The 13286-nt window shown below is 40.2% G+C and overlaps 1 protein-coding gene across 3 annotated transcripts in view; it reads left to right on the forward strand.

Moving 5' to 3' along the window:
• The window catches only part of IQGAP1 (IQ motif containing GTPase activating protein 1), a 76844-nt gene that overhangs the window by 33163 nt on the left and 30395 nt on the right, over positions 1-13286 (forward strand). For all 3 annotated transcript variants that reach the window (XM_085301574.1, XM_085301575.1, XM_085301576.1), the window contains exons 9-14: positions 600-690; positions 1096-1259; positions 4025-4109; positions 4962-5125; positions 5500-5660; positions 6183-6307. In XM_085301574.1, coding sequence (XP_085157700.1) covers positions 600-690; positions 1096-1259; positions 4025-4109; positions 4962-5125; positions 5500-5660; positions 6183-6307 — 790 coding nt within the window. The remainder of the gene's footprint in view (positions 1-599; positions 691-1095; positions 1260-4024; positions 4110-4961; positions 5126-5499; positions 5661-6182; positions 6308-13286) is intronic.

Genomic DNA, 13286 nt, shown 5'->3' on the forward strand with positions numbered 1-13286 from the left:
TGTGTATGGTGTTGGGTGGATTTATTTCTATTGATATTTTACTGTGGCCCCCAGTAACCTGTTTCCTTACAGCAGAAGATAGGTAGCCATAACTACATTACTGTGTTTAGCTGTCTAAAATATGGATCTCATTAATGAACAGCCTTCACGTCAGCCTTTATTTATTAGAAATGGTATCCCTTTATTTTCAGACAGTACCGATACTTCTTTCAAATAATGAAATGATGTGCATAGCAGGCCATCTGACTCTCTCAGAAGGGGGAATTGCAGTTTTAGAACTCTACATCTCTAATGCCTAGCTATATCTACTGCTCTATATGTTCTGGAGCTGTACTGCATGTTTCTTTAGAACCATTACATTGAAATAAGGCTCTTGGCTGTCTGTATCAGAGAGTGAGTATAAGTATACTTATTTTATATGTTTTTACTTCTAGGGCTTCTTTTTGCATGTGTAAAGATCATGTCTTAAACACCCTGTCACAGCTCTATATAGATAGAGAGTTTTGCTCCCTGTCTTTTTCCGTGAGAGGACCATAAAAAACCTATGAATGCCAAAGAAATTGTACAAACAGACTGATAAGTTTTTATTTTATCTTCAGATTGCCTCTGAAAATTCAGAAAGAGAGAGAGATGTCTATGAAGAACTTCTGACTCAAGCTGAGATTCAGGGCAACATCAATAAAGTGAACAGTAGGTATCATGCTAAATTTATAGTCCTAGTTAAAGAATACTTGAAAGCAAAACCTCTCCTGCTCCTCACTTGCTACAATGCTAACAGAAGTGGAAGGCAGTTTTCCTGTTCTTTTTGTTTTATATGTTATTCGTACGTAGTTATAAACTGAATTCATTTTGACTTCTGGTGCCCAGTCTTTGGGGAACTGAATGATTTTTCACTAAATTATCTTCCTTGAGTAATACATGTTATTTCTGTTCTTCAACCACTTGTTAAAGTGCTAGTTTGAAATTGACTTTGGAAGACTTCTGTTCAGGTTCCATAGCTAACTCGTCAACCATCAAGTCTAAGCGTATTTTTTTTCTGAGCAGTAGGTTATATATTTTTTTTTTTCTCAAAACTCTGCTTTGCTTTGTTACTAGCACATTCAGCTATATCAAAGATTGGTCTAGCTTTGGAACAAGGAAATGCATTAGCATTATATGAAGCTTTGGCAACACCAGCCCTGGGACTCCGAGGATTACTACGAGAAAACTGTGACTGGTATCTCAAGCAATTTTTGAGTGATAGACAGCAGAAACAGGAGGTATGGAAAAGTCTTGATCACCATGATTCCTATTTTTTTTTTTTTTGGTCCTTTCACCATACCGTTGTGTAATAATTATTCACAATAAATCTGCATACAATTTACTGCTACTTTGAAAAATGTAATGTGTAATGCAAACAGTGAAAAGCATACAGTGAATGTACTTGTCATTTAGTTTTAACCTCTGCATATGAAATGCAAATACAGTGCTTATGCATATGTACAAGTACAAACTGAGGACTGATCCTCTGGAAAATAACTTTGCAGAGAAGGACTTGGTGGCACTTGGTGGACAAGTTGACTGTGAGCCAACAAAGTGACATTGTGGCAAAGAAGGCCAAAAGCATCTTGGCTGCACTAGGGGTAATGTTGTCAGCAGGTCAAGGCACTAGTGAGACCACATCTGGAGTACTGTGACCAGTGCTGAGCTGCCTAGTACAAGAGAGACATGGGCATATTGAAGCAAGTCTACTGAAGGGCTGAGAAACTGATTAAGGGACTGCAGTGTCTGACACACAAGGGCAAGCTGAAAAAGCTGGGAGTGTTCAGCCTTGAGAAGAGCTGGCTTGGGGAGAGGGGCATTGGAGGGATCTTATCGATGTGTATAAATATCTGATGGAAGGGAATAAAGAAGATGGAACCAGACAGCTTGTCAGTGGTGCCCAGTGAGAGGACAGGAAGCATTGGCACAGACTGAAATTCAGGAAATTCCATTTAAACATAAGAAGAAACTTTCTTTTACCGTGGGGGTAGTCAAACACTGGAACAAGTTGCCCAGAGAGGTTGCAGAGTCTCTGTCCTTGGAGATATTCAAAACTCAACTGGACATTGTCCTGGGTGACATGTTCTACTTGATCCTGCTTTGAGCAGGGGGTTTGGACTAGGTGATCTCCAGAGATCCCTTCCAACCTCAATTTTTCTGTGATTTTAGGCAGTGTTGTTTAAAACTTAAGCTTTCCTGGGAAGGGAAGAAACTTTCCACTTTAATGTTTCTGGGACTCGATTGCAATACTTACCTAGGCAACAGCCTTCAGACAGAGTCCCTATCTTTTTGTTGGAAAACTTAGGTGCAGTTCAGTCGATTCAGCTCCTGTCATACAATTTCTGAATTTGTTTCAGCACAGGACTAGATACAGTTGCGATGAGGAGGGGTATGGGGCCTACACAGCTGTGTGACTGTACCTGCCTCATGTGATCTGACATATACTGACTTTGGAGAAGGTCTGCACTGGGCTCATTGAGATGAACAGCCCAATTAACTTAACATGTTCTCCTCCTTGTCCCCCCAAAATCTGTGTCTGCTTAAGTAGATCAATCTATTGCATGTCTGATACACTTCTTCCCCAGAATGTTATAGCTTTTTCCACTAGAGTGCAGATTGACTTTTGTGTTCAGCAGGATCCTCGAATCTGAAACAAAGTCAGAACCATGCTTTTGTGTGTGTGTGTATGTGTGTAGAGTGGGTTTTTTTTTTTTTTTTTTTAATGATGTTAGATTCAGTTGATTGATAGCTGAATAATTTTCCTCAAATATAATTTGTTAAAATAATGTTGTTTTGGAATGATGATTTCATCAGCCAGAATCCACTGCCATGCTTTGTGGTTGTCCCTTACTTGGGACTTTACATTAATGAAGAAGCTGAATGATGTGTTTGTTGCTGTAATGCAATTAAGTGAGGGCCTTTTGTACAGCATGGACATAGCTCAGCAGCTGCTGCTAGTCAGAAGATTTGTCACTTATCTCTGAAGGAAGGTCTTAAAAAATGATGGTCCTTGAGACCTACAGTTCAGACAAGATAGGACAAATGTGGGCTTTTTTAAATGTACTGTCAGGCTTTGACATAGGAAGCACTCTCTAGTTGTTCAAAGATGCCTCTAGTCATGAAATAAGACTGTGGATGTTTTTACCAAACATTTTAGTTTAGGCAGCTGTTTTCTAAACTGCAAAGCCAGATTGCAAATTCTTCAAAAAACAGTTGAAATATCTCAAAATATAAATCTGGTCTCTTGCTGTTTCTGGAGAATAATCATCTTTACTCTACGTTACAAAAGGTTGTTGCCTGTACAGCTAGTACTTAGGTTCTGAAAGTCCTCCTGCTCTTACATTGTTCAATCTCGTTTTCTGTTTGTGTTCATGTGGTACTATACAGTCCAAGAAGGGGTGTGTGTGTGTTTGTGTATATACATACACATATATGTGTGTATATATATGTATGTATATGTGTGTGTGTGTATATACACATACATACATACATACATACATACATACATATATATATATATATATATAAAGCCAAAACTACACAATGTCAGTTTTTGATGTTACAATAGCTTCTTTTGCTCAGAGAAAAAACAGAACACTAATTGAAGTTTGGATTCATGGCAAAACTATGTAAGTGCTAACTTTTCTCCAGCACACACCTCATTTCAGTGAGCCTTTTCTCACATAGTTGTCCCCTTTGTATTAAATGTTTCATAATTTTGGAAGTCAGGTCTTTCATTTAATAATTGGTGTGTTTGTGGGGCTGTACTTCTAATACTCTAAATGGCATTAGGTTGTAGCCATGTGGTCTTTCACTATAGTATCTATATAGAGTATCTAGTGTGGAATTTCTGTCTCCAGCATATGTGTGGCATTCTGTGCAGAGGCTGTGACACTAAAGTACTCTAAGGAAAAGCTGCTTTTTTTYCCCCCTCTCTTTTTCTCTGACCTGTGTGAATGAGCTGACATTTCCCTTCCCTGGTCTGTGGTTTGTGTTTTCCCAGGCTGGCCTTACAGGTCCTCTGCAGAAGGAAGAGTTGCAGTTGGGAGTGGATGCTGCTAACAGTGCAGCACAACAGTATCAGCAAAGTAAGCATCAGCAGAAATTGCTGCAGCAAAGTGATTATGGGATATGATCAGAAAGATGAGACAGCACAACAATTTGTGTCTGTGTGGGGATATATCAGGTCTCAGACCATTATGAATGTTCTTCAAGTATCTTGGCTACTAAGAACATTAAATAGATATAGTTTCCATGATTATTTTAGTGTTTTTTCTCCAGCTATTATTTGGGTTGATCTGCAGAACTTTTAACTGTTTCTGTATGCTAAATTGTTGAGTTATCTCAGTTCTGGCTGCCCAAGAGTGATTGGTTCAATTTGCAATAGGCAGAAATAAGGCTATTAGAGATCCAGGGATACAGTGTTTAGATTACACAAGGAAAATAGTGGATGTTTAATAACTGGAAACTATCTTTGAAATACCTCACTTGCTCAGCATTTGTTTACCTACCTCAGCTAGTTTAATGGTAGCCAAAGTGTATATGCTACGAAGTACCCCTTATAGCTTTGATGAGTATAGACACAAGACAGAGAGAGAAAAGTGGTTATTAACTGTCCATGGAAAATATTGGCAATTCAGAGGCTTCTGACTATCAGAAGACTGAAATAGAAAAAGAATCCTCTGATAGATTAGCCAAGCAAAAAGGTGAACAGGTTTTAAAAAATAATCATTTAAAGAAAGGATTATGTGGTCTATTTGTCTGCAGCAATGGAAGGCTAACTTGGCAAGCACAGATCAAAGAATGTCAGTCATTTCCTATAGCTAAGGGATTTTGTTATTGTTATTAGGTATCTGACTACTAAGTGGAGTAAAAGTACTCTCATTATTAGGGAATTCGCTTTCCTGATTCTTTGTGCTGCCTCTTCTTTGAACTTCTAGGGCTGGCAGCAGTGGCCAGAATTAATTCTGCAATTCGAACGGGTGATGCTGAGAAGACTGTAGCAGAGTTAATGAATCCAGAGGCCCAGCTACCAGAGGTTTATCCATTTGCTGCAGACCTTTACCAAAAGGAGCTGGCCACCTTGCAGCAACAGAGCCCTGAAGTAAGTGCCACATTCTCACTTATTTCTAGAAATAGATGTGGATCATAGGGGCCACCTTGTCTGGCTTGTTAAACATTCTCTGGAACAAACCCATTTTGAGGATTCATAGAGCTGCACTGATGTTCAGTCTTTTTCGATGTGGTGTTTAATCCATATGTCTTGAGCTATTCAGCACTGTAAGATTCTGTTTTACTCTCTTGCTTGGCATTCTGGTTTTGTTCATGATACTCACTTTTCTACTTCAGCATCATACTGGTTGTCCTTCTGTTTTGTCTCTTACATCCCTATTCTGACAACTACTCTCTTGTGTTTTACATACAGCAGTAGTTTGTGACAGGTGAGTATAATGAATTTGTTGTCCTCTTTGTATGCAGGGTAACCTCACCCATCCAGAACTATCTGTTGCTGTAGAGATGCTGTCTTCTGTGGCCCTCATTAATAGGGCTTTGGATTCAGGGGATGTGAATACAGCCTGGAAACAGCTGAGCAGTCCAGTCACAGGACTCACTAACATTGAGGATGAAAACTCCCAGAGGTGGGTATTTCCAAGAGTCATATCTKCCTTTAATACTTTAATATCTGACTTTTTGATTTTTTTTCTTACCCTTTAGGTTCTTTATACATTATTTGTCACAGCTTTGATTTTATCTTTTTTAGTCCTTTTGTCTTGTTTTTGCTGTTATCACTTCATATTGGTCTGATTTCTCTGCTCTCTCGTGAAGCCTCCTCTCAGATTTCACACTAAAGTTGTGTTCAAATACTTTTTGGTTGTCACTGGTACTCACCCAGTTCAACCCACAGCATCCTTTGCCCTGATCCCTCATTTGGTGTTTTAGTGCTTTTGTCGCTTATTTCACTCATCTTGCATTTGTTTGGGCTGTCCTGTCCTGTATACAGCCTTTCATCTTTGTTTTCTTCCCTCTTTTTGCATTTGCTTCATTTCAACCCTTATGTTACCTCTTCCATTTTGTGTATGGTCTTCACACTGTATTGTGTGGTCCCTGTCCAGCTTGCTCGGGTGTGATGTTTGTTGCTGTTTTTGTTTTTTCTTTGACAGATACATTGATGATTTGATGAAGCTAAAAGCTCAGACACGTATAGAAGGAAACGAATTTATCACATGGAATGATATCCAGTCATGTGTTGATCGTGTGAACATAGTAGTGCACGAAGAACATGAAAGTAAGTTGTTCTGCTTAATTCATGCTAGATTGACTTGAGATTTTAAAGAGCGTTAAACCTAGGTGCATCAATACCAAAAGTTGTTGATGATGGACTCGCAGTTGTATCATACACTGTATATCTGGGAAGAACCTAGTATGAGAAAGATTTGATGGTCTGTTGTTAACAGAGTCCTGTAGCAGAACTGTTGATAGATAAAGCATTCAGGAGTATTTTTAGTGTTGCCATCTGTATCTTAAAACAGCACGTTCGTCAGTATGTAGAGATGCTGCGAGGAAGGCTAAGGCCCAGTTGGAATTAAATCTGTCAAGGGATGTCAAGGACAATAGGAAGGGCTTCTTCAAATACATCAGCAGCAAGAGGAGGACTGGGGAAAATGTGGGCCCGCTACTGAATGGGGCAGGGCCCCTGGTGACAAGGGATGCAGAGAAGGCAGAATTACTGCATGCCTTCTTTGCTTCAGTCTTCACTGCTAAGGGCAGCCCTCATGAATCCTGCAGCCTGGATGTGAGGGAGAAAGTCCAGAGAAGGGAAGACTTTCCTTTGGTTGAGGAGGATAGGATTAGAGACCTTCTGGGCAGGCTAGACATCCACAAATTCGTGGGCCCGGATGGGATGCACCCACGGGTACTGAGGGAGCTGGCGGGTGTTGTTGCCAAGCCGCTCTCCATCATCTTTGAAAGGTCGTGGAGAACTGCAGAGGTGCCTGAGGACTGGAAGAAAGCCAGTGTCACTCCAGTCTTCAAGAAGGAGGACCCAGGCAACTACAGGCCGGTCAGCCTCACCTCCATCCCTGGAAAGGTGATGGAACAGCTCATTCTGGATGTCATCTCCAGACATATGGAGGAAAAGAAGGTGATCAGGAGTAGCCAGCATGGATTCACCAAGGGAAATCCTGCTTAACCAATCTGATAGCCTTCTATGATGGAATGACTGGCTGGGTAGATGAGGGGAGAGCAGTGAACGTTGTGTACCTTGACTTCAGCAAGGCTTTAGACACTGTCTCCCATAACATCCTCTTACGTAAGCTCAGGAAGTGTGGGTTAGACGAGTGGCCAGTGAGGTGGATTGAGAACTGGCTGAAAGGCGGACCTCAGAGGGTCGTCATCAGTGGCGTGCAGTCTAGTTGGAGGCCTGTGGCTAGTGGCGTCCCCCAGGGCTCGGTGCTGGGTCCCATCCTGTTCAACTTTTTCATCAGTGACCTGGATGAGGGGATGGAGTGCCTCCTCAGCAAGTTTGCTGATGATACCAAGCTGGAAGGAGTGGCTGATGCGCCTGAGGGCTGTGCTGCCCTTCAGAGAGACCTGGACAGGCTGGAGAGCTGGGCGGAGACGAACCTCACGAGGTTCAACAAGGGCAAGTGCAGAGTCCTGCACCTAGGGAAACATAACCCTAGGCACCAGTACAAGCTGGGGGCTGACCTTCTGGAGAGCAGCTCTGCAGAGAAAGACCTGGGAGTGCTGTTGGACAACAAGCTGACCATGAGCCTGCAATGGGCCCTTGTGGCCAAGAAGGCCAATGGTATCCTGGGGTGCGCTAGGAAGAGTGTTGCCAGCAGGTCGAGAGAGGTGATCCTGCCCCTCTACTCAGCCCTGCTGAGGCCTCATCTCGAGTACTGTGCCCAGTTCTGGGCTCCCCACTACGAGAGAGACCTGGATCTACTGGAGAGAGTCCAGAGTAGGGCTACAAAGATGATCAGAGGGCTGGAGCACCCACCCTACGAGGAAAGGCTGCGAGAGCTGGGCCTCTTCAGCCTGGGGAGGAGAAGACTGAGGGGGGATCTTATCAATGTGTCTAAGCACCTGAAGGGAGAGTGTCAAGGGGATGGGGACAAACTCCTTTCAGTTGCCCCATGTGACAGGACAGGAGGCAATGGGCAGAAATTGAAGCACAGGAAGTTCTGCCTGAATGCGAGGGGGAATTTCTTCACTGTGAGAGTGACGGAGCACTGGCACAGGTTGCCCAGAGAGGATGTGGAGTCTCCTTCTCTGGAGATCTTCAAGGCCTGCCTGGACGCGACCCTGTCTAGGTGACCCTGCTGAGCGGGGAGGTTGGGCTAGATGATCTCCAGAGGTCCCTTCCAACCGTACTGATCCTATGAATTGCTCCAATGCATTTTGCTATCCTTTCTATATAACAAAACTACATCTGCTGTCTGCCATCAGTGTCTAGCATTAGTCTCAAATGTTTTTAAATTTGGCCTCTATCCCTCAAACTTAATTAAAACTAGTATTGCCAAAATCTCTAATGAGTTCATTGTAGCCAAATCTTGAAGTACTCCATGTTCCTTCGCCTTTATATGCTACCTTCAGTAGAAGTTATTTTTCTTGCAATCTTGTACTCTTTGGCTATAATTTCTGCCCTGTACAGGTTTTCTTCTTCTCTTCTGATTCCTCTTTTGAATGGGCTTTTTTTCCCTCTCCAGTATTTAGTAAAAGTTCCACAAACTCAGTCCAGGATCCCCCTCTCCTCTTTCCCTACTCTATCTACAGGTCATCTCTGTGTCGATGACTCTTAGATCTAATGGTCTTTCAGATGCATTKGTATGGTGGATAAGGAGCTTGAATAAACAACAGAGAAATGAATACACTTCCAGGTTTTATTCGCAGTCCTTTAACTCCTGGCTGTATTAACACTACTTCCAAGCTACAGCTTCTTTGAAGATCAGTGAGGCAAAAACAGCATCAAAGAAATGTGTTTTTTCATTTTAGTTAAGTCATAACTCAAACAGCAATAACCAAAAAAGTTGGGTTTAAAATGTTGATTTTTCACTTATGTATTCAAATCTTTGTCCTTACTAAAAAGTTTATGTTCCAGGTGTTGGGATTCAAATCTCAAGTCAGAATTGAAATGGAAAGTTTTGCTCGTTTCAAAAGTTGTTTGTTTGTTTGCAACTAGTTCTGTAAAGAAATTTAGAAGCCTTTATTTTCTGTTTTAAAGCTGTGTATGACTGCTAGTTGTTAGAATTAGGGTCTACAAAAGCTGAATTGCCTGGTAACTGACCTGTTGATGAGTAGAGAAAGAGCATGTATAAACAAAACCTTTATAACAATTTTAAACACATCAGCAAGTGCCAATATTAGATTTCTTAACTAAAATAATCAAGAAGGGAATTCCTGCTGCAAACTGAGAAATGTGAGTTGGTGTTTACCTAATTTCTACTTCTATTTCTACATTTTTTAAATTTCAGTTTAAGTACTTAAGGTACTGCTTACGCTATTAAGTGTCGCTCTTTTTAGCAGTGATTAAAGACTGACATTGGGCATAATGGTGAAAATACCAGCAAAACAGAAAATGGGGTAAACTTTCTGTTCTCCAAGACAGTTTTAGTTGACTGAAATCCAGAATGGAAATAGAGGAGTCCTAGCACATTTAGGTAAGCTATTCTCAGGTAGCTCCTTGTGAGGTTCTGTACTACCTAGTGTCATTTTCTATTAATTTTTGTTGAGTTCCATAAAGGAACTGTAATTTTCGATTATGACTAGTCCTGAAAACATCCTGTATATGCAAGTAGTATAATCTAGACATTCAAGCTGTCTTCTTAATATTTAACTCAATGCCTTATGTGATAGGAGGGAAAAGGTTTGTCGCGAATGTGGAGATGAAGATTAAGCTCATCAGTGGACGCTGAGACAAGCGAGTATCTTCTGATATTGCTCATTGCATAGTTGCTGAGCTTTGTTTCACTTTGAAAAGACTTCTTATAATCTAGAGAGAATTAGATTTTAATTTAAGAACTTGCTGTCTTGATTAGCTTGCTTCCTGGATCTCCAATAGGCTCTGGGTTTCCTGTTTGGGTCATGTGAGCAGATATGTTGAAACCACACATGTACGCAGACTGAGATAGGCATGTGCACGCACCAAGACAGTAGCTCTACAGTGTTTTGTGCATATAAGAGATCACTGCAGAAGCATAAAAGTTCATGTAGTCCAATATCCTGCTTCTTATAGCAMTCCATATTCTTTAATGAAAGTTACAGGAAGTCCTGTAATGACAAAAGCTATTCTCATGGGAARTGTCTTAATTCTTTCATCTTTTGGTGCTTGGTATATACCCTCATGCAAGGACACTTTTATCTCCTGTCTATGCATAAATTTGAGAAAGTTCTGAAACCATACAAGCATATGTTTTCCCCCTTCCATTATCCTGGTAAATGATTTCAAATTCAGTAGTTACTTTCTAGTGAGGAGCTCTAACATATTACTTATCATGGAGTAGTCTTCTCTTGCCCACATTAGCAAACAAATCAAATAAAATTTCTGTTTATCTTCTGTTCCCTTTCCTAGGTTGAACAGATATCATATCTGCTCTTCCTTAGTCTTCCTCAGAGCAAGTAATCCCAGGTTTTCTGGGGGTTTCTAGGGAGAAGAGTATGTTTTAAGATGAATGTATGCAAGCTGTGAGAGGGAGCAAGCAGTCTGTACCATTGTCTGCCTACGTGACCTGGAAGGCTGTCAAATTAAGAACAAAGAAAGCAAAATGAAAACTTTTTAAAATCTAAGATAATATAGAGAGGAATAAAGAAGAGGCTATATCCAAGAGATGCAGAGAAAAGAAATTCCGTTATGGCCTATGCATCAGTTCCGAGAAACTGGGTAACAGGTCAGATTGGACAAATTTTATCTAGTTAGTAATATGGAAATGTAATTGGAAGATCTGAGTTATTAGCAATTTTGAGAGCAAATAATAGATATTATTTGATGCTCCAAGAGAAAGCATACAATCAGGTATTTGTTTATATATGTGATAGGCAGTCAAATCGTAATAAAGAACAGTAGAGAAATTACAGAAGAAATCCGCTATAGAATTGAGGAGGAGGAAGAAAGGGATGTCACTTTAAGTGGCCTCTGTGGTACTATTCTCTACTCAGACGTCCTTGGAATTTTTAACTTACTTTGCTGCCAAAAACAGTGGAGCAGCGAATAAATCAGAGGATACGTAGATGCTCCATCCAGTCCTATCCTGTGGTTTTCTATAACAAAACCAAGGATTTCTGTCTGCAATCTTTCTCATCTTGATCAATAAGAAGCTTATCATGGAAGTCTTTGCAGATGATTATGGTTCACTAACATGTCTGYGAGCACAGAATTAGCTGTAGTATGGTAGCATGGATATGTGGGGTTTTTACAGGGCTGAGTTTTACGAAACAAATAATTTACATGAAAGAACAAAATGAATTAGAAGAATAAGGGTAATTGAGAATGAAATAAAAATATTTCACTAGCAACCCAGCCTCACAGGAAAAGTAAAAGAGTGTATTAAAAAAGAGTATGCAAAAGAAGGAAGTGGAGGGTAATTGGAAGGGGATGAAGTAAATTAATAGCAAAAGAATCCTACTGGTAGCCTTTGTTTGCTACCAGGTAGTTAACATTTCTTCTTTTTCTGTATTATTGACATCTCTAAGTAATTCTGATTGGAGAAAAGTGGGTGATAGTCACATTGTGATGATGACAAAGTGTGCTCTCGTTTTAGCATAAAAGCTAGGCATTTTGGAAGCAGTAAGTGCTAGAAGTTTGTGTCCCAGTTCTCTAAAAGAGGTCTTCCCACAAGTAAATTTGTACCAGTCTGGAAACTGAAACTAGAGAAATTAAAGTGAGAAAAAAGCTTGATGGAATTTTTTGTTTTGAAGTTAGTTAACCACTTGAGAAAGCTGATTGGGAACTGTAGTGAGTTCTATCATACAGAATTTTACTGAAGAGTGCACTCAGATTAGTTCTTAGAAGCATACCCAGATAGGGGACAGATCTGAGAACCCATGACTTGCGCTGTGTGAGTGGTCAGACTAGACTCTTGCACTGAAGGTTTCAGTGGATCTCCAATAATGTTTATCCCCCTATATCTGTTTATCTCATCTTGTGTCTGTTCTATTTATCTCGTCTTGTGTCTGTGGTCAAATGAGCTGCATGTCATATCCAGTTAAAAAGTTACCTGAAATTTGGTGAGAACTGATGAAAAATATCACAGTTGGTGAAGTTCTGGGCTATGTGTCTTCCTGTTATTCCTTTCAAATTAATTTTGTTTTCATGAAGCACTTCCCTGGGATCTGAAGGAGATTAAATGTTTAAATGATGCTGTTTGACAGGCAACCATGCCAGTGTATTAGTAATCCTGGTTCTTGTAGTGTTCTCAATTTATTGTTTTTCTTAATCTCGTCTCCATCCAAATAGCCGTTCTATGCTAAAATGTTCTGTTTTTCATATAAGTGCTAGTTCTGTGATTCTCTCTCCATGTGTAGAACAAAGTCATGGTCCTTGGATGAATTGACAAAAGTTGAAAAACACCACACTGAGTTCCTTACTTTCTTTTCTGTTAAAGACCTCTTTGTTTCGCAGTGATCAAACCATGATTTGGTGTGAGCAGGGAATTGAACTAGATGACCTCCAGTGGTCTGTTCCAACCTAAATTACTGTCAGTTGCTGTTAATAGGGCATGGATGATGTAGACTCTGTTCCCATGTAACTAACCATAAGCTATTTATTTAGCTGAATGGAACTGTACTTGAATAGTATCTGCATCTCTAGTAACATAATTAACGCTATATATAGTCAGTACAGTAGATTTCTAAAATGTGAAGTTACTGTATTTTTAAATTGTATTTCATGCAAGTCTTCAGCTGTGTAGATTTCTCTTCAGAGAAGCCAGTATCTTGGAAACCTGTAACCTATGAACTTTAGCCATTTGGGGGTTTGATAGTTGTCTCTTCTCACAATTCTGAGCTGAATGCCTGAGGACTCTGTTATGACCCTTCATATGGTCTCCCTGAGTGATTAGGTTTTTATTACAGTGCCCATACATTTAATGGCCACTTTAAAGTGAAAAAATAGTCTTGCTTTCTTAACTAGTAAAAATTGTTTTCTATTAACAATGTTATAGTTCTTGGCTGACATTTGGTTTTGAAAGACTTAATTGCACTTTTTGGAGCATTGCTTGTGATTCTTTTTGTTAACTAGAAATGGATCTTTATACTTCTCCCCCCAC

Source organism: Rhea americana, unplaced genomic scaffold (genome assembly GCF_003343005.1).
Source record: "Rhea americana isolate MKP2758 unplaced genomic scaffold, rheAme1 scaffold_178, whole genome shotgun sequence".
Classification (NCBI taxonomy): domain Eukaryota; kingdom Metazoa; phylum Chordata; class Aves; order Rheiformes; family Rheidae; genus Rhea; species Rhea americana.